This window comes from Myotis myotis, unplaced genomic scaffold (genome assembly GCF_014108235.1).
Source record: "Myotis myotis isolate mMyoMyo1 unplaced genomic scaffold, mMyoMyo1.p scaffold_m19_p_3, whole genome shotgun sequence".
Lineage (NCBI taxonomy): Eukaryota > Metazoa > Chordata > Mammalia > Chiroptera > Vespertilionidae > Myotis > Myotis myotis.
In genome coordinates this window covers 109,689,128-109,708,545 of record NW_023416335.1, presented here as the reverse complement: position 1 = coordinate 109,708,545, position 19,418 = coordinate 109,689,128, and the positions used below count along the sequence as shown (strand labels likewise).

Sequence of the window (19,418 nt, the reverse complement as noted above, 5' to 3'; positions counted from 1 at the left end):
CATTTAATGTAGTTTTTAAGGAAAATTAGTGCCATGCAAGAAAGACTGGAGGAGGGATAAACTCGAGTTAGGTAAGCCAGTTATTTTGATACAAGTAATTGGTGATAATAGAGATGTAAAATTATAGATATACTAGAGGCCCAGTGCATGGAATTTGTTCACTTAGGGGGGGACCTTCAGCCTGGCCTGTACCCTCTCACAGTCCGGGAGCCCTTGGGGGATGTTCAAGGGGAAGCAGGCCTAAGCTGGCAGTTGGACATCCTTAGCGCTGCCACAGAAGTGGGAGAGGCTGCCACCACTGCCACTGTGCTCACCAGCCATGAACCCAGCTTCTGGCTGAGTGGCACTCCCCCTGTGGGAGTGCACTGACCACCAGGGGACAGCTCCTGCATTGAGTGTCTGCCTCCTGGTGGTCAGTGTGCATCATAGGACCAGTTGTTCTGCCATTTGGTCAATTTGCATATTAGTCTTTTATTATATAGACTTTTAAAAAAACATACCTTTATTGATTTCAGAGAGGCGGGGGAGGGAGAGAGAGATAGAAACATCAATGATGAGAGAGAATCATTGATTGGCTGTTTCCTTCACACCCCCTACTGGGAATTGAGCCTGCAACCCCAGGCATGTGTCCTGACTGAAAATCGAACCTCAACCTTCTGGTTCATAAGTCGATGCTCAACCACTGAGCCACTCTGGCCGGGAAAATTATAGAATTTTTGAAGCAAGAATGATAGGACTTGGTGAGGAGAAAGTAAAGATGACATCTAAAAGTTTTGGCTCAGATGACAAGTAAAATGGTGATGTCACAGAAAAAGAGAAAAATTGGGATAAGATCTTGATTTGGAGCCAGGTTGGGTGCAGGTGGAAGGTGACAAGTAGTATAGTTTTGTTGAGAGTCTAACAGTCAAAACTTCCAAGTGCAAAACAAACACACAGCTAGCTGGAGACCCATGACTTGGGATGAGAAATTAGAACTGGACATAAGGATTTGAAAGACAGAGAAGAGATTGGCTAAAAAGAGAATTGATGAGCTAGCTGATAGAGAAAGAAAAACAAGAAATACAAGAAGGTAGGGGAAGGTGAGGGTAAGGGAGAGATAACCAAAGGACTTGTATGCATGCATATAAGCCTAACCAATGGACACAGACACCAGGGGGGGTGAAGGCATGAGTGGGGGGGTGGTGGTGGTGAGGGCATGAGTAGGGGTGGGGGCAATGGGGGGATAAGGACACATATGTAATATCTTAATCAATAAAGAAAATTTTAAAAATATATATAAGAAAGAGTCAATGAAAAAAATGACATAGAGAAAAGCCAAGGGGACAGGTTCAGTGACTCACTGGGAGGTTGAAGAAGAGAGAAAGGGAGGAAGGAGAGAGAAAGGAAAGGAAGGGAACAAAAGGAGTTAGTTTGTTGCATATTCCAATATTGTAGGACCCTTAGAGCGCCTGCAGCCAAGAAGAATGTTTTAAGATGAGTTCTTCATTTCCATCCAATTATATTTTAAACTTCAGTGAATGACATTTATACAATAAAAATTTTGATTATATCTACTTATCTGATCAAGAAGTTAGGAAAATAACTTAAGGACACATTCATTTTCTGGAATAAGACAAAATTTCCAAAGGACTGAGATCAACCTGAGGCCTTCAGATGTCTTTGTGATGTTGCAAAGCTAGTTAGAATGAACAAAATCTTTTGCAGGTCTTGGAAGCCACGCTTGCTCTTACTAGTACAAGCTTTCCTGTGTTGGAGAGATTAAATCTAGCACCAAATTAGAACAGGGAAAGTGACTTCAAACTGGCTGCGGTTTAAGACAGTGATGCAGACACTTTACCTTCATGATGGGGACTCTTTCCTGTCCTGGTCTGAACTCTGCTCGGTTACACAGTGCAATTATCTTTGATAATGAGGCCCAGGTTCCAGAGCTTTGATCAAAGGTTTGCTCTGGAAAACAGAAAGCACAGGGGATGCTATGGGTGCTGGGCCCCCTCTCCACAAACCATACTGTTCACAAAATTTTGAGACTGCACACCAACTCTGCCACACTGGCCGTGCCCTTCTTCTCAAGTCCACAGCGTTGAGCCAAACTGATGCTCCAGAAGACTTACTCAACTGGTCTTCACTGGTGTCAGCCATAAAGATCTGATTGTCAAACCACAGATGGGCCACGGTCATCCTGTTCTGGGTCAGAGTCCCCGTCTTGTCTGAGCAAATGATGGAGGTGGAACCTAGCGTCTCCACTGCCTCCAGGTTCTTCACCAGGCAGTTCTTCTTAGCCATCCGTTTTGCTGTCAGTGACAGAGTCACCTGACAGAAGAGAGAAGAGAAAAATCCATTTGAATGCAGGTACAATAACATAAAAGTAGCTAAGGCTGGATTAGTTTCAGGCAGTACCTGATAAATCCTATATGTCATGATACTTTTTTTTTTTAATTAAATATGGGATATTTCTTTTGTCCTTTTACACCTTAAAGAAATCCTGAGGAATTCACAGGTGACAAAACCAAGCAAAGTTGTTATGGCCCATACTCATGGGTAATTACAGAGGGTGCTTTGGTGACCCAGTTCCTGTTGGACAAAAGAGTGAATGCATAAGGTTTGTGCCAAAGAGCTTGTCCCAAAGGCTTGCTTGTTGCTTTGATAAATCAAGAAGTGTTTGTATTTCATTTTAAGAGGTCCAGATTTTAAAGGTTCTTAGCTCTCTCTTTTAAGCCCCGAGATCTCAAAGGGTTTTTGGGCTCAATTTCTTCAAATTACTACCTGCTGGAGTCAGAAGGGACATGGAGTTCAGAAACTTCTGTCCATCTTTGCTGAGGACAACATCAGGCCAATGATCTGAGGCTGCCTTTACATGTTAACTGGAACCACGAGACCCTCCCTCCCCCCTGCCCCCCGCACAGGGCCTCCATAACAGAGACTTGGGGGGGGGGGCGGCATTGTTTAAGGATTAATTGGATGGGTCCTACCAAGGGAGACCCAAAGCTGAATTTTGGGGAAGGTCCAGGAAAGGGCTGTATTTCTCTGCAGAAAAAAAGAGAAGGAGTTTGTGTGTCTGTGTGTGTCTAAGGGAAGAGAATTTAGGTAAACAAAGTGCCTAAATTCCTCAGCTGTAGAAACTGCCAAGGAAATTGTGGAAATGTGAGAAAGACATCTGGCTGCTCAAAAATCTGTGAATGATGGTTCAAGCCTTATCTAGATCTTGAGGAGCGAAGTTACATATGTGATTCGCAGATAGTTCTCCTAAACGAAAATGCAAAGTTTTCAAGGACAGTGCATTCAAATATGAACAACCTCATAATTCCTCTGTCCCTCTAAGAATCATTCCATTCAGAATGTCTCCTAGTTGTCTCTGACTGGGAGGGAGTATTGCTCTGAGCTGGAGGAGTGGGACCTCCCCCAGCATAACAGGGTGGCATGTATTAACAGGGTGGCATGGGGCAGGCCACCTAGCAGCATGGACTCACAGTGACAGTGGCCAGGAGGCCCTCAGGTACATTGGCCACAATGATGCCAATGAGAAAGATGATGGAGTCCAGGACACGGTACTTCATGGACACCGCAATGATGAAGAAAAGGACGCCGATGGAGATGGCCACTCCTGCCACAATGTGAACGAAGTGCTTGATCTCAATGGCGATGGGTGTCTTCTCATTCCCAACTCCTGAAGCCAGTGAGGCGATCTGACCAATGATGGTGCGGTCACCTGTGTTGATGACCATGCCAGTTGCTGTGCCTACAGGTGAAGTGGGTATTTTATTTCATGAGTCCTCAGCTGGGAGAGGACCACAGACTCCTCATCTGGTGGCTTACATGATCAATTAACACATGACATTACAAAGGCCAACATCAGTTCTCTAGGCCCTGCAATTCTAGGTTTTCTCTTGGACAAGCTTTGTACAAGAGATGAAAAGAGATACAAACATAGAGCCCAAAGGGACCCAGTGGTGTGCGTGGTCCTGAGAGCTGGCAAGACTTACCTTCCAGACAGGTTGTTGAATAGAAGCCAATGTTCTTTGTCTCCAGGGGGTCATCATGGGTGAACTCACAGGAGCGGGACTGGGGCTCAGACTCCCCAGTGAGGGATGAGTTGTCAACCTAGAAGAAATTGTGAAGAAGTTCAAGATGAGCCCTGACCTGTGTTTCTCAGTGGTTAGAGCATCTGCCCATGCACCAAAGGGTCATGGGTTCGATTCCAGTCAAGGGCACTTACCTGGTTGGGGCATGTGTGGGAGGCAACCAATCGATGTGTCTCTCTCACATTGATCTTTCTCTCTTTCTCTCCCTCCCTTACTCTTTCTGAGAATCAATGGAAAAAATATCCTCAGGTGAGGTTTAACACACACACAAAAAGAAAACAACAAAATATTCAAGATGAGGCACTGTGTCCCCTGCTCCAGTTACGCCAAGAACTGGAAGGACCACAGAATGCCAGCCAGTTAGCAGCCTGAACCCTGGGCACCTGTGACACTTACCTTGCATCCCTGGGCAAACAGCAGCCTGATGTCTGCAGGGATCTGGTCTCCTCCTTTAATCTCCACTATGTCTCCCACCACCAGCTGCTCTGCAGGAATTATCTTCTTCTCTGAATCTCGAATGACAAGCGCTTGCTACAAAAGAAAATGTGGTAGGTGCCTTAGATCGGGGAATGATGCTGATGCTTCTCCATCCACTACTTACCAAAACTCAGACATCAAAACTCAAAATGGCAAAATATGAAACAAAAGACTTTGTCTTGGGCCTGAAGACCCTAAGAACTATTTTTTTTCCTGAGGAGGAGCTCCTAGAGATATTCTTAGACACAGAAAATGTATTGTGGGCAGATATAGCAAAGGGACAGCCCTGGGTCTGACTGAAAGGAAGTACTCCTGGCTTCAATGTCAGGGAAGAATCCTAAAGGTTGAATCAAAGGGCTTAATAATCTTGCTCAGCTCAGGAAAACTTTAATGCTGGAGGAAGTGGGTCTCCTCCACCATTAGCACAAAAGATCCCCAGAGTCCCCTCTAGCTGGCAGCTCTGGGGCCCAAGGTCAATGTGGTTTTCCCACTGTGCTGACAGTGGTGCACAGTCTCCCTAGAGGACACCTACCAGGGGCCCTTGTAGGGACAGAGGAGCGTGGATGCCCCACATTGAGTGCATTCTGGGGCAACATGCAGTGAAGCTCAGCAGTGGCAGCCAAGATGGTCACAAATAAAAACTCATGGGTTGATGTCCTTGGCTACCAGACCACCTGAATGACTTTTGTCTCAACAGTTCGCCAACACTTCCAAGCAATAATAGAAGACACTATGCAATGACTAATGTTTCCATCCTACTATACTCTTGACTAAGCATTTTCCTGTCTCTTACCTAACTGATTATCTCAGTGAGGAAGTGGGGGCTCATAGAGATTAGGTCACTTGCCCAAGACTTCTCAGACAGAAAAGGATGAGCCTGAGCCTGACCACGGACCCTGTGCCTCCAAGGCCTCATTCTCCTCACATGAAGTCATGCAGAAATGGAAGCAGGACAGCTGCTACTCACCTGTGGAATCATCTTACTGAAGCTGGCCATGATGTTGGTGCTCTTGGCTTCTTGGTAGTAAGCAAAGATTCCTGTTAATATGACAACCAGCGCGAGCACGGTGCCCAAGTACACCTGGGTCAGGAGGAGAGGCATTGGTCAGAAAAGCCAGCCACAGAGTGAGCCAGTTCCTAGGGCTAGAGCTCTTCATGGGAAGGCCAGAGAGATGGCAGTTGTGTCCTGGTGCAATTTACAGGCCACAAAACACATCCATTTTAAGTCTATAATTCAATGATTTTTAAAACATTTACACAGTTGCTTATTGAAGTTGCAACAGTTGCCACAATCCAGTTATAGAGCATTTCTGTACTCCCAAAAAGACCTCTTGTGCCCAGTGGCAGTCTCCCTGCTCCCGCCCCTAGCCCTAGCAGTCACTGATCTGCTTTGTCTTCAGGATGTGCCTGTTCTGGGCATTTTATACCAATGGAATCATATGGTATGTGGCCCTTTGCATCTGGCTTCTTTCTCTCAGCCTCACATTGGCCAGTGTGGTTTTGTTGCTTAGTTGTTAGCACGCACACATGTTCTCTATGTTAAAAAGAATGAATTAACCCAGCCAGTGTGGCTCAGTGGTTGAGCATCGACCTATGAACCACATGCCAGGGTTGCCAGCAGGGAGCATGCAGGAGGCAGCTGATCATGTTTTTCTCTCTCATCATTGATGTTTCTATCTCTCTCTCCCTGTCCCTTCCTCTCTGAAACCAATAAAATATATTTTTAAAACATTTTTAAGGGAGAGAATTAGCTTTTAGGAGAGAGAATCCACAAATACTTCATATATATATATATATATATATATATATATATATATATATATATTTCACTTAGGAACTTACAATGTCTCTCTCTCTTTTTAAAATTATGCTCATACTGCATCTGAAACATCAGGTAGTCAGATGTAATTTCTGTTTTACAGCTGGGAAAATGATTGATTTTGCCAACCCCATGCAGTGATTGGTCAGCGGAGACTCCTGATTCCACCCAGGGCTCTGCCCCTGAAAGGCCTCATTTTTATTAATCTGTTCTTCCCTGTTACTAATTCAGTAAAACCAGGCAGGAGACCCCAGTGCCTTACATTGTCTAGGGATGATGACTTATCGCTAGAGTACTGAATTCCATATGCAATCCAGCACAGAATGGCTCCCGCCCACAGAAGGATGGAGAAGCCTCCCACCATCTGCTTCAGGAACTTGATAATCTCCGGAGTTTCCTTGGGAGGGGAGAGGGCGTTGGGACCATCTCGAGCCAGGAGCTCAGCAGCTTGGGTGCTGGAGAGACCCTGAGAAAGTTGAACAAAAATAAATAGAATTATGAAGTTCAAATTGGCAGTTGCAAAATAGTCACAGGGAGGTAAAGTATAACATAGAGACTATAGTTAATAATTTTGTAATAACTATGTATTGTGCCAGGTGGGTACTAGACTGATTGGGGGGAATCACGTTGTAAGTTATTTAAATGTCTAGTCACTATGCTGTACACCTGAAACTATTATAATATTGAATATCAACTGTATTTGAAAAAAATTAAAATGAAAACAATAAAAACAAACAAAGAAACAAAAAAACCCAAACAGAATTCGACATTTCTCCTACCTTGGGTTGGATATTATACTTCAGCAGGTTGTGGAGAGGGGTTACCATGCTCAGAGAAGGCCTGGGAAAAGTGGGTGACACCTCACCTCCACCCCCACCTTGTCTTCTTCCAGAATTGCCTTTTGAAAAAAAATCTTACCAAGTTGTTTTCTTGTTTTAAAAGGAATGCTTAATGTCAGCCAGGCAGTATTTTCCATATATTAACTCATTTTATTTTTCAAAATAACCCTCTGAAGAAGGAACTATTATTATCCTCATCTTATAGATGTGGAATTTGAGGCAAATGATGGTTAAGTCATCAGGACTCAACCAGCATCTGGACCCAGAGCAGTTATATTCTGTGTGCTAAGGAGGTTCTGTTTCTTAGAGATTTACCCAGAGATAGCAGCAATCTGATTTGAAATATAGAAGCTAGTCATCAAGGTTAAGGGCAATGCAGTAACATCCAGAAAATACTCTCTCTTCTGGAACTGCGATATAGTACATGGCTAATTTTTCATGCTTAAGTCTGGTGCTTTTCTGCTTTTCTAGATATTTGCCCTGAGTACTAAGTTCTTGTTCATCTTTAGAGTTACAAGTCCTACCAGCCTGAGGCCCACATGGCCAGTCACTTCTAGCCAGAAGCCCTCCACCCACAGGTGCACAGAGACTTGAAATCCTGAACTATCATCTGTAGGGTTCCCCCCGCAAACTACCTTTTATAGAGAAAGTCTTTTACATACCTTCTCTCCCTAATTATGTTGTAAGCCAGTTAAAGGTAAGGACCCTATCCGTGTTCATTTGTGTGCCCTTTATAGGATCTACTGCTTTTTCTGCCGCAGAGGCTCAAACAGTTGTTAAATACCTGGATTTGTAATCAGCAACTGGATACCATCACCCCCCATTTGCAATGCCTTTTCCAGAACCTCAGACTCACTATCACCCCTTCCTCCCACTGCCTTCTCTAATCTCTCACCCCCACCCCTGGGGTCCAGCCCACAACCAGACCCCCTGCTCACATCTCCTTTTCCTGCTGGATTAAGGATTTGTTTAAAAAAACCTCAGTGTCTCTTCTGCACCCTTCCCCCTCCCATCTTACTGCTGCTGCATAGTTCACATGCTCTTCTCATAGTCCTGCATTCTTCTAGACCCTCCCATCTCCCACTTAAAAATGAAATGTGTGAAAAAAGAAAAAAATCTCTATATATAAAAGCCTAAGCAACCGGCTGACCAGCCGGCCAGCTGGTAGCTATGATGTGCAATGACCACCAGGGGGCAGACACTCAATGCAGGAGCTGCTAAGCAACAGCAACTTTGCAGAGTGCCCTCTCGCACTCCAAGACCCCTCGGGGGGATGTTGGACTGCAGGTTTTGGTCCAATCCCCGCAGGCCAGGCCGAGGGACCCCCACCTGGCTAGAGGGACCCCGCTCACTCTGCAGACGCCCTTTGAGCCCCGGCACTGCCCCAAGTGCAGCCAGCCAGGGAGGGACTGTGGGAGGTTGGCTACGGGGCGTGTCTGGCCCATCTCACACAGTCCTGCCCTGCTGGCCACTTTCTAATTAATTTCCTTTCAATGTGCACAAATCTGTGTACTGGACCTCTAGTATCCTATATAATAAAAGGCTAATATGCAAATCAATCGAATGGTGGAATGACCAGTTGCTATGATGCACACTGACCACCAGGGGGCAGATGCTCAATGCAGGACCTGTCCCCTGCTGGTCAGTGAACTCCCACAGGGGGAGCACTAATCAGCCAAAAGCCAGGCTCACGTCTGGCGAGCTCCGTGGCAGTGGCGGGAGCCTCTCCTGTCTCCACAGCAGTGCTAAGGATGTCTGACTGATGGCCTAGCACACTCTCCGCAGGGAACAGGCCTAAGCCATTAGTCAGACATCACCCAAGGGCTCCCGGGCTGCCAGCTGTCTGACTGCCAGCTTAGACCCGATCTCCCAGGGAGTGGGCCTAAGCCGTCAGTTGAACATCCCCTGAGGGGACCCGGACTGCTAGAGGGTGCAGGCCAGGCTGAGGGACCACCACCGCCCCGCAAGTGCACAATTTTTGTGCACCAGGCCTCTAGTATATATATATTTGTCTTCTCCCAGAATCCTTTTGAAAACCAATCTTACCAAGTTGTTTCCTTGTTTAGAAATTATACTTTTTTTTTTTAACATTCCAAAGTTTCTTTATTCTTCATAGTTTTCTAATGAACAAATAATTAGTTTTCCTGAGTAAGGTTATAAAAAAGTTAACCCTGCCCTAACTGGTTTGGCTCAGTGGATAGAGCGTCAGCCTGTGGACTCAAGGGTCCCAGGTTCGATTACGGTGAAGGGCATGTACCTTGGTTGCAGGCACATCCCCAGTAGGGAGTGTGCAGGAGGCAGCTGATCGATGTTTCTCTCTCATCGATGTTTCTAACTCTCTATTTCTCTCCCTTCCTCTCTGTGAAAAATCAATAAAATACATTTAAAAAAAAAAAAAGTTAACCCTTCCACCAAAAGTGTAAAGACAAATAAAATGCCGACTCACAATACAAATTGTTTACATAGCATTACAAGTGCAGAGATACTGACTGCTGCTTTTCACAATGATTGCCCCACCCCTTAAAAAGACTGCAGCAAAGGATTCAATTGTCCTGCAGTACAGTACTTAAATTCTGTACTTAAATACTTAAGTACTTAAGTACTTAAGTACTTAAATACTCTGCAGTACAGTAATTAAATTCTTCAGTCCATAAACATATCCCTCATCTATTGTGTTGCTAGGGAAAACATGAGCAAAATCTATCATTCGCACTTCTACTTCCGCAATCTCTTGGCAACCAGTGGGAAGATGGTAGAAAACTTTTTCCAGTTGGGAAGGTACATTTCCATTTAAATGTTCTTGTGACAAGCTTTTCCACTGATTGTCTTGCTCTATATTTTCAACTTTCAATGAAGTCTGACTGTGATGCTTTCTTGAATACATTTTTCTGTGATGTGCATACATCTTGGACAAGCTTTTGCCTACTGAGGCCTCTATTTTTCCATAGAAATTATACTCTTTATACAACTAATATTGTCTTTATTCCTTAGTTTAATATGAAACTGCTGGACAGTTCCACTAAAATTATCTCTCTCCCACCTGATTTTCTACCTTACCTCCCTGCCATCAACTCCATGCACTCTGTCCTTCCTGCTCCCTGGGTACTCTGGCAACTTAAATCCAAGACATCAGCCTACATCCTAATTCAAACACTTCCACTGGTCAGAATTAAAAACATCTCTCAGCCTGTGGTATAGATCTCTTGGTTGCCCTCTAAGTGGAACAGAGTGGATGATATGATACTTTTCTACACATCTGGCTTCCTCTCTGAGCTGCTAACTCCTTATGATAGGGGTGCCTGTTCCTCTCTGCTCCTCTCACTGCTGGCCCAGTACATCACACACAATAGGTATTTTTGTTGACTTAAACAGATGCAGCCAAATATCCTGATGTCAAGCCACCAAAGCTTTTGAAATATGTGTTGAATGTGAATTCATAGAAGGAAGCAGTGCCTCTGTGATGGGAGAGTTGGGAACCACCAGGGACCACTCAGTCCTTCTCAGAAGAGGAGGAGGACAAACAGGGTCTAAGGCTGTCACCCCAGACCTTGTATTCTTAACACTAGGTCTCCCCATTCTTTGATAAGGCCATCATATTTCCTGTACACCAGGATTAAAAATAACTGACCATGACAATGAGCAAGCATCTGAACCTTTGGGGGGAGACCATAGCTTTCTGTAGTCACAGTCAAAAGAACTGTAGAGTCAGCATACAGCTCAGCCAAGGAGCTTGACCAGGGCCTCGGTTCAGAACGCTAGCTCCTGATGTCAGCCCCCTTCTGTCCACTCACCAGTGCATCTCAACATTAGTGCCATAAGTCACTCATCCTAATGGTGCCCTCAACTTCCCACACACCCTTTTTCTTTACAGTGACAGGGCTGCTTCTCCTGATTTGAGTTCCCTCATGACTTACCGTAACAATATTTGTATGATATTTAGTTTCCAATTCCTTATTGCTGAGCTTGTGGTCATCCTGAAGTCCATGAAAAGAAGAACAGAGTGAATTAGGTAATTCCAAAAAACTCAAGCTGGAAACTCTGACAAGCCCCATGGGAGCTGGGAGAGGGGCCAGAAAGTGTGGGAGTAAGAGACAGAGCCCTGGGTACCAGGTGGCCATTGCAGAGAGGGACAGAAGGGTCCTGCTGCAGGAGAGGCTTGACCCAATTTAGGAGGCTTTCTGGCCACCCCGGGAAGAGTTCAGACTTAACTTGCTATTTACCACATTGTTTTTTATGAACAAAGCAATGCATTCCACCTCAGTCTAAGTTCCAGCACATGCAAGTCTGAACCTACCTGGTGTCCAGGTGCTAACTCAGACATGAATGGAAGGTGACTAGCAACACCAAGCAGCCCCATTTCACATGCCCTGACAACTTGGGACCCATGCAGCCCTTGCTGGGAGGTAGTCTTTGGGAGAGGGAAGCATGACTGTCCTTTTCAGGTACTTGAGACTCAGGTAGGTCACTGATTACAGAAACCCCGCACTTTAAAAACCTGTCATATAATGCCATTATGGTCCAGACTCACTAATTTTGACCCAGGATCATTAGACTCAAGCAGCATTTCTCAACCTGGGCATCATTGACATTGAGGGCCAATAACTCTGTTTTAAAGACTTCTACCCACCAGCAGCTTCCCTCAGACACAGGACAGAGTCTTTACACCCTGACTGTCCAGAACAAAGATTTATACTTGTGATTGGAACTAGAGCCACCTCTTCTCTTAAGTACATGCAAAAAGCGTCATGTTAAAAGATTAAGACTTTACAATTTTTTTTCCTTTCCTCATCCAGAATTTGCTTTGCTCATTCTTTCATGTCAATTGAAGATGACATTGCCAAGGATTCAAAGGGTTAAGATACAGTTCTATGCACTGTGTGCTAAGTTCTGGGCAGGTGCAAGGAACAGGGAATGGATGAGTAGAGCCACTGTGTGCATAGATGGACCTGGTTTTTAACAGGCTGCACTGGGAGGCAGAGCACCTGTCCTCCTCCTCCCTTTAGCCTTGGTTCTGGGGATGAGAATGCAGAAAGGCTGGGGGCTGGGGCCCCTCTGCTGGCCAGAACTGGAATAGCACAGGGCAGCACCCTGGGCTGGGTTTGGGTTTATTCAAAAGCCAAGAGTGCTTTGGCTCTCATCAAAGTCCTGATTTGCTGGACAGGTCAGGGTGCAAGAGCATCCAGGCACATTGCCCAAATTACAGGATTCTTGGGAAGCAGAAGAACACTGGCTAATCCCATGGAAATTATTTTTCAGTATTACACATCTTCACAAACTGCTCAAGAAGAGAGATTCTCATCCTAATAAATAGGCAAATGACAGAATGGATATATTTTCATGTTATACATGGCAATTTTAAGGAAGACTAGTTAAGTTTTCAATCCTGAATTCTAGAGAAACATAGGCAAATAGAATGACTGTCTATTATCTGGTGCTGTTCTCAGTCTTCCTCCTGCTGTATTTCACTGAACTCTTAACAAGCTTATGGGGTAGGCACCATTTTTCATTTTCATTTTTTTCAAAATAGGAAACTGAGTTTCAGTCAGAGTGGGATTTGAGTTTAGGTCAGTACAATTGCAGGGCTGTGTTCTTAAATGTCTATCAGGATATATACAGACAAATGCCTAGTATGCTGCTCAAAGTTTCACAAGCTCTCCAGGAGAAACAGAAAGCCCTGATGTATAGTATCTGATCATTTCTCACCACAGCCAAATTTCAAGCTACTAATGCAATGTCGATATGTTGGTCAGCTTGTCAAATTCCTGAATATTTAACCACTGGCTCTCTAGCCCCCAGGAACTTATACCACTACTGTCTGTTCAATCACAGAACTTTAGAGTCTGCAATGAACTTGAGTGTAGAAGCTTCCCCTTCGATGGTCCTGAGACGAATGTCATATTTCAGTTCTGAGGCTGTCCTTTTCCACAGTGGCCAAAGTCCTTCTTCAATTGTAATAATATTGAGCTTCCATAAAGCACTTTAATTATAAAATACTCTTAGTCTTTTCTCACTTTCCCCCATCATAGACCCATGCAAATTCAGTGAAGCCAGTTACACATAGAACTTCAATGGGGTGTAAAGTCATCTGACTCCAAGCCCAACAGTCTTATCACCTCCTCATGGAGCATATATGCCCCCAAACCTAGTAAATCTCAAATGGTTTCACTTTATAGCTAGAAACTGGCAAATGGTTAACTTATATTTCACTGAAAGGAGAGCAGTGTGGGCCAAGCCTGTGGGGACTGGAATCCCAGAGGCTTCCCGGAGTCCCACCTGGGAATGCCGACAGTCAGAATGCAGGTACTCTGCAGAGGCTTGGCCCCTGGGCAGATATTATCCTGCCTTTCTCTTTCTACTAAAAAAATAAAAAATAAAAATAAATAAATAAATAAATCTTACGAGGAAATTCAAACCCTTCAGAATGCTTTTTCTTTTGGAAAAGGAAGGGTATAGGGACAAGGTCCCGATAAGCTTCTTAGGGGGAAGGGCAGCACTCAGGGGGCCCCTTTGCCTTCAGGGCCCAATCCACTGACCAGATCAATTTCTTTTGTCAGATGCTCTTGGCGCTGATTGTTTCTGAGTTCCAAGCAGTTATCCTGCAGGCCCCTGTACTTATCCTTGCCATCCCCCTTGTCTGTTTGCTTCATGTCTTTGGCTCCATTGAGCTCCACAGAGTAAATTCGGGGTGTTTTCTGATGGAGAAGCAGAGGTGCAGTATTAGCCCCATTGGATTTTCTGACTTCCCCTGGGGGTTGGGGACCACCATCCCCACTGTCATCCCCTCCCCTGGGGAGAGGAAGGAGCAGGATTGTAGGGAGGTTCCCTCACCTTCAAACAGCAGCTCCCTGGCCCCCTCTTCTCTCTCCTCCTGTGTGGAGGGCAGGCTGGGGTAACCCCTCCTTGGTGGAGGGGAAGGTGGGATGTGATTTCCCACCCAAAAAGAACACCTCTCCAAGGAGCCATGGGGTCTTCTGGGACCTTGTTCCCCATTTCTTGGGTAGAGGGTGCTCATCGTCCCACCATTTATTGGGTGGAGGGCGCCCACTGTTCCCCGTCTCTTGTGTTGGCGGGAGCATGCTGGGGTACCGCCCCAGGCAGGGCGCGCCTTACGCACTGCACTACGGTGCGTCGTATAAGCCCAGCCAAGTGCTACCCTTGGGATAGGGGCTGCCCTCGAACGCCGGCCCCTCCCGGAGTCCGCTGGGGGCTCCAGCTTCGACTGAGGGCTTGGGGCAGGGCGGGGAGAGGAGCGGCGCGGAGGCCAAAGAGCGAAAGGTGCTGGTGGCCTCCATATCCCCGCACCTCTCGACCGACCGGCCCGGGGTCGGGTTGCACGCACCTGGCCCATGACGCGGTGGAATCCCGGTCGCGGCTGGCGCGGGTGGGAGGGCGGAGAGGGTCTGGTCCGGCGGCGGCGGTGGCGGCGGAGGTGCAGCCGATGGCTGGGGAGGTGGCGGCGCCTTAAATGCCGCTCGCCCCGCCCTTTTTCTGTCTTCGGGAACCCACGTCTGCCGCCGCCTGAAAGTGAGACTGCGACTTACTTACCAGTGAAGGAACTGATACAGATACAGTGCACCATCAGCACAGCGCACACAAGGCCGTTCTGGCGACAACTGTGCTCTAAGGGGCCTTTAGAAACGGAAGGCTGCTCTCGGGTCTTACGCACAGGTGCTCCTCCGAGGGGATTTGGGGACAACCAAGAGCCTCTGGGGAGCAGCTGAATTACTTTGCAGGATCCAGATAGGAATTTGGAGTTGGAAACTATTTGGGTGAGAGGGAGAGAGTGGAGAGGAGACGTGAGGGATTCCGCGCCAGCCTGGGGGGGCTGTCGGTTCTGAGGACTCGGACTAGGTTGCTGGAGCCAGAACTGAAGTTGTAAGCTGCGCGTCCCCACCCGCCCCTGCGGGGACCGAGCGCTTCCTCTCCCAGGAACCACACACACTTCCAGCCTCCCTTCTTCCTTCCCTCCCTCCCTCCCTTTCTTCTTTTCTTTCCAGAATGACAGAATTTAAAGCCTATCTCCCCAGCCAGCGGCTGCACCTGCTGCCCAGGTTCGTGCAGGGCCCCTGTTCCAGTGTCTGCCTGCGTTTTGGACAGGTGTGGAGCAGACAAGCAGGATGCTGGCAGAGATGCACCAGACCCCGTGTGCAGTCCAAGCTTAAGAGCAAATCCCCAGTCATGCTGATTTGATTGGCGAGAGGTGGGCTCATGCAGTTGTGATGGCATAGGTTAAACATTAGAAAATTGTAACCACTTCCCTTGGAGAAGAATTATTCTTGTTGATGTGAAGTTCAGAACAGTGTTAGTTATGACCAAACCGGACAAAATAGAACCTTGTCCGATTCTCTAGTACCTCTAAAATCCTGCAGGGTACCAGTCCTAGCCATCGCTACTGTGGCACATGCGGCAGCCTCTGGCAGCATCAGGTGTCCTGGAATGCAACCTCTACCAAAAAGGACAAATGGAGTCACTCTCCCACACCCACCCTGACTCCAGAGTTATTGTTTTGCTGTCACCAGTCATTCTGCCCCAGAGTACGGGCATCCCACTATTCCTTGAGGGAATGGCCTCCAGGTGTCTGTGATGCACAACTGGAGTAGTCCTCACCTGATAGAACTACGAACTGGATCTCCCCGGAGACACACAGTCTCACCTCTTTTTGGCTCCAGGGGCTGTCACTGAGCAGTTCTAGGCAATGGACACTGAGCTCCACCCAATTCTAATTACCTCTCTTGAGCAGCCCATAAAACCTAGGACACCTCCTCAGTCCTCATACTCTAGTAGTGACATCTGCATGAGGTTGGGTTTTCCTGTCTTTCAAAAGAAACCTATTTATGCCAAAAGTTTCTTCTAGAACTGTTTTGATAAACAAATATTATGTATTTGGGACAGGCTATCATATTCCTGGCTCATTTTAATGCACTTAATGTTAATTTACTTAATGAACTTGAAACTGTACTGGACATAAGAGGTGGTGGGGAGAAATGGTACTAAAATTGTATCATTCTCTGATCTCAAGGAAGTTACACTTGATCCATTGGAGGGAGAAAATTGATGAATAAACAATGTGATCCAAGACAGAAAAGAATTAACACTAAATGTTATAGGCTCTAAGTGCTTTAAGAGTAAGAAGGAAAGATGGGAGATATGGCAACACTTTTATTCCTTAGAATTAGTTAATTAAGATTTTCTCCTTCCCCTTTGCACCCCCATGAAAGATGGGAGAGAGGTAGAAAGAGGGGTTGATTCAGGGCCTGGTGTCTAACGCTGTTGGTGCCTTGAAAGGCCCCATGCTGCAGAGTCCTCGGTAAAGGGGCCTCCACCAGCCACCTCATAGGTAGGAATGTGAGGACACCTAGGATGTGGAGTTTGAAGGCTAGATACAGAGAAGGAAGAGGGTCCAGGTGACAATGAGAAGAGGAAGGTCTCCTTCTGGCCTCACATCTGGCTCAGCAGGTCCCTCTGCCCACTGTCTTCTTCCTCTCCTAGATTCCTCTCCCACACAAATGGGCAGTCTCCACACACCTGTGTCCACTTGTCGGGCCTGGCTATGGTTAGGCAGTGTTTCTCCCCCCAACAACTTGCCTGGAGTTGGAGTCAGAACGAAAAAAACAAAAACAAAGCAGCCCAGCACATTTCTGCACTGTTTCCTCATTGCCTCATATAGAAGACATCCTGGGACTAGGGTAGGAACATCCTGCAGAGAGGACAACCTGCTTTCAGACATAGCACATGTACTGTGGTGATGGCCCTGCCTGGGGCTCTTAACCAGAGCAGCTGGTGCTGCTCTCAGAGCAGGTAAAGGCCCACAGGGGGCACACCAGAGCACAGGGGCAAGTACGGACCTGTTTTCTACTTATGTCAATACAACTCCCAAAAATGTTAGCTTACCACAGAGTTCATTCTCTGTGACTCATTTTGGGTAATAAGATTGTTTTTTAGAAAATTACAATTTCTTTTTTAATAGGTGATTGAAAAAAATTGACTGCATTCTGAAGTTTTTAAATTTATTTTATTTTAATGATTTTTGTTTTTTAATCTTATATTTTTCCTCACTTGAATGACCTTCGTTAGTGACATATATAACATATATGACATATAACTTGCATGACATTCAGGATATTATTCACACAAATATGCTCAGTTAACTTTGCAGGAATTTTTCTCTCCTGGTGAGTGAGGTGACATTCTCTTGGTCATCAGCTCTCACATTCTTCAGTCAGGGAGTCCAAAGCAGACACTCAAATATTTATCCCTGAAATATGTATTGGAAGCGTGTGTAGATGTGTAGCACCTTACCAGGTCTTTCTTCTGAAGGAGCTCTCAACCCAGTTAAGAATCTCAGCTACGTCACCCAGTTAGAATCTTATATAATAAAAGCATAATATGCAAATCGACTGAAGGAGGAACAACCAGTCAGCAGGGGGTGGGGCTGGTGAGCAGGTGGCACCAGGCCAGCCAAGGCACGTGCCAATGGGAAGAGGGAGGGGATGGCGATGGGGGGGGGGGGTCGGAGCAGGGCTGGCTGCTTGCTGCTGGTGCCATCCCCTGATCAGCTAGCTGGTTGCCTCCTGCAGAGGGAGGCCAGACTGTGGCTTAGGCCCGCTCATTCAGACATCCCCTGAGGGTTCCCAGACTGTGAGAGGGCGCCGCCTGGGCTGAGGGACCGCCCCAGAGTGCAAGGATTTTCATGCACCGGGCCTCCAGTATTAACATAAGACATGTCAAAGGCCGAACATGGTCCAGCACTGGGTGGGGCAGACACCAGGGTTCCAGAGGTGCCAAGGGAAGTGGGAGCTTTGTGCAATGGGGTGATGGGAGTTTCTTGAGGTGGGTTAAGTGCAGGTAGAGTTTGAAGGCTAGGTAACCTGAAAGAAGTAGAGAGGAGGAGGAAGAAGAAGGTACTGGCTCCTACAAAGACACAGCTGATAGGAATGACAATGGTGGTGTTTCAGGGAGAACAAGGGACCTGATAGCCAGAGAGGACAGGCTCTCTCAGGGATGGGCAGGAGGTCCAGCTGTCAGGGTGGAACTGTGCAGACACTGGGCCTTACCCTAGGTCTTGGGAGCCCTTGAGAATGACAGTAGCATAATAGAAACAACATTTTGGGGAAGATGAGAGTTTCTCTAGCAAAAGGCAAGAGCCCTCCTGACTCTGTGAAGTTGTGGGATTGCAGCCATTCCAACATGAGACTTGAACCAAATTATCATATTTAGGTTCCTATCACTGAGCAGCTTGTCAATGAGGCGGCTTGATGCTTTTGTCATTTATACTTTAGCACTCCTGAGCATGTCTAGTCTGTAAGCAACTGTTAGTTCAGATATCATTGATTTGTTGTGTCAAATGCATTTGAAAGGAAACCAGGGGAAGGGCAAATGATTGTCACCTACTAGTAAGTTAAATAGTCACAGTCTAAGTGGGAGAAGTTTATAGGATTCTCCACTCTCCATACCCCAATCCTATATAATAAAAGGCTAATATGCAAATTGACCGAATGGTGGAACAAGCGGTCACATGATACGCACTGACCACCAGGGGGCAGACGCTCAACACAGGAGCTGCCCCTGGTGGTCAGTGTGCTCCCACAGAAGGAGCGCCGCTCAGCCAGAAGCCCTGATCTGGGCTCATCCCGAGTGCAGTGGCGGTGGCAGAAGTCTCTCCCACCTCCACAGGATGTCCAACAGGGAGCAGGCCTAAGCTGTCAGTCAGACATCCCCCGATGGCTCCCGGACTGCAAGAGGGTGCAGGCCAGGCTGAGGGACCCCTCCCCCCCTACTCCCCGAGTGCATGAATCTCATGCACTGGGCCTCTAATAAATATATATTTATCCTGTGTTTCCAGGGTGAACTGAGCCGTTCTAAGAGCTATGTGGGGAAAAGGAGCTATGGAATGGAAGAGTATTCCTAAGAGACAAGGTCTTCATAAAGGTCAACTTCAATCTCATAATCTTATTGTGGCTGCCAGAGTATGCCCTTAGGAAATAAAGCCACCCATTACTTTGAAGCACAAGAAGCCTCCTGCATGATTACAGCCTGGGAATCAGGGTCTCAGTGGGGCTGGTTGTTGTCTCAGTTGTAGTGGCTCAATTGCACCAGCTTCCAACTACTACTCCATTTGAGCAGTATTCAGGCAAGAGTCTTCTCACACTCTGGACTGATCTTTCCCTTCACCTCATCTCTCTTTCCTCCCTCTAAGGGCTGCCA

The 19,418-nt window shown here is 46.6% G+C and overlaps 1 protein-coding gene across 10 annotated transcripts in view; it reads right to left on the bottom strand.

Moving 5' to 3' along the window:
• ATP12A (ATPase H+/K+ transporting non-gastric alpha2 subunit) overlaps positions 1-14,707 on the bottom strand; it is a 29,699-nt gene extending 14,992 nt beyond the window's left edge. For 9 of the 10 annotated variants that reach the window (XR_004966132.1, XR_004966133.1, XR_004966135.1 and 6 more), the window contains exons 1-10: positions 14,554-14,707; positions 13,748-13,906; positions 11,129-11,188; positions 6,638-6,841; positions 5,524-5,637; positions 4,476-4,610; positions 3,981-4,098; positions 3,468-3,736; positions 2,112-2,310; positions 1,838-1,947 (exon numbers count right to left, since the gene is read on the bottom strand). Coding sequence is in view for 5 of the 10 variants with exons in the window: in XM_036300136.1 (XP_036156029.1) it covers positions 1,838-1,947; positions 2,112-2,310; positions 3,468-3,736; positions 3,981-4,098; positions 4,476-4,610; positions 5,524-5,637; positions 6,638-6,841; positions 11,129-11,188; positions 13,748-13,906; positions 14,554-14,562 (1,377 nt within the window). In the remaining 5 variants the exon portion in view is untranslated. Of the gene's footprint in view, positions 1-1,837; positions 1,948-2,111; positions 2,311-3,467; positions 3,737-3,980; positions 4,099-4,475; positions 4,611-5,523; positions 5,638-6,637; positions 6,842-7,154; positions 7,274-11,128; positions 11,189-13,747; positions 13,907-14,553 lie in introns of those variants that run through there. The other variant, XM_036300137.1, reaches the window with a different exon arrangement.
• Positions 14,708-19,418: the final 4,711 nt, after the last annotated feature.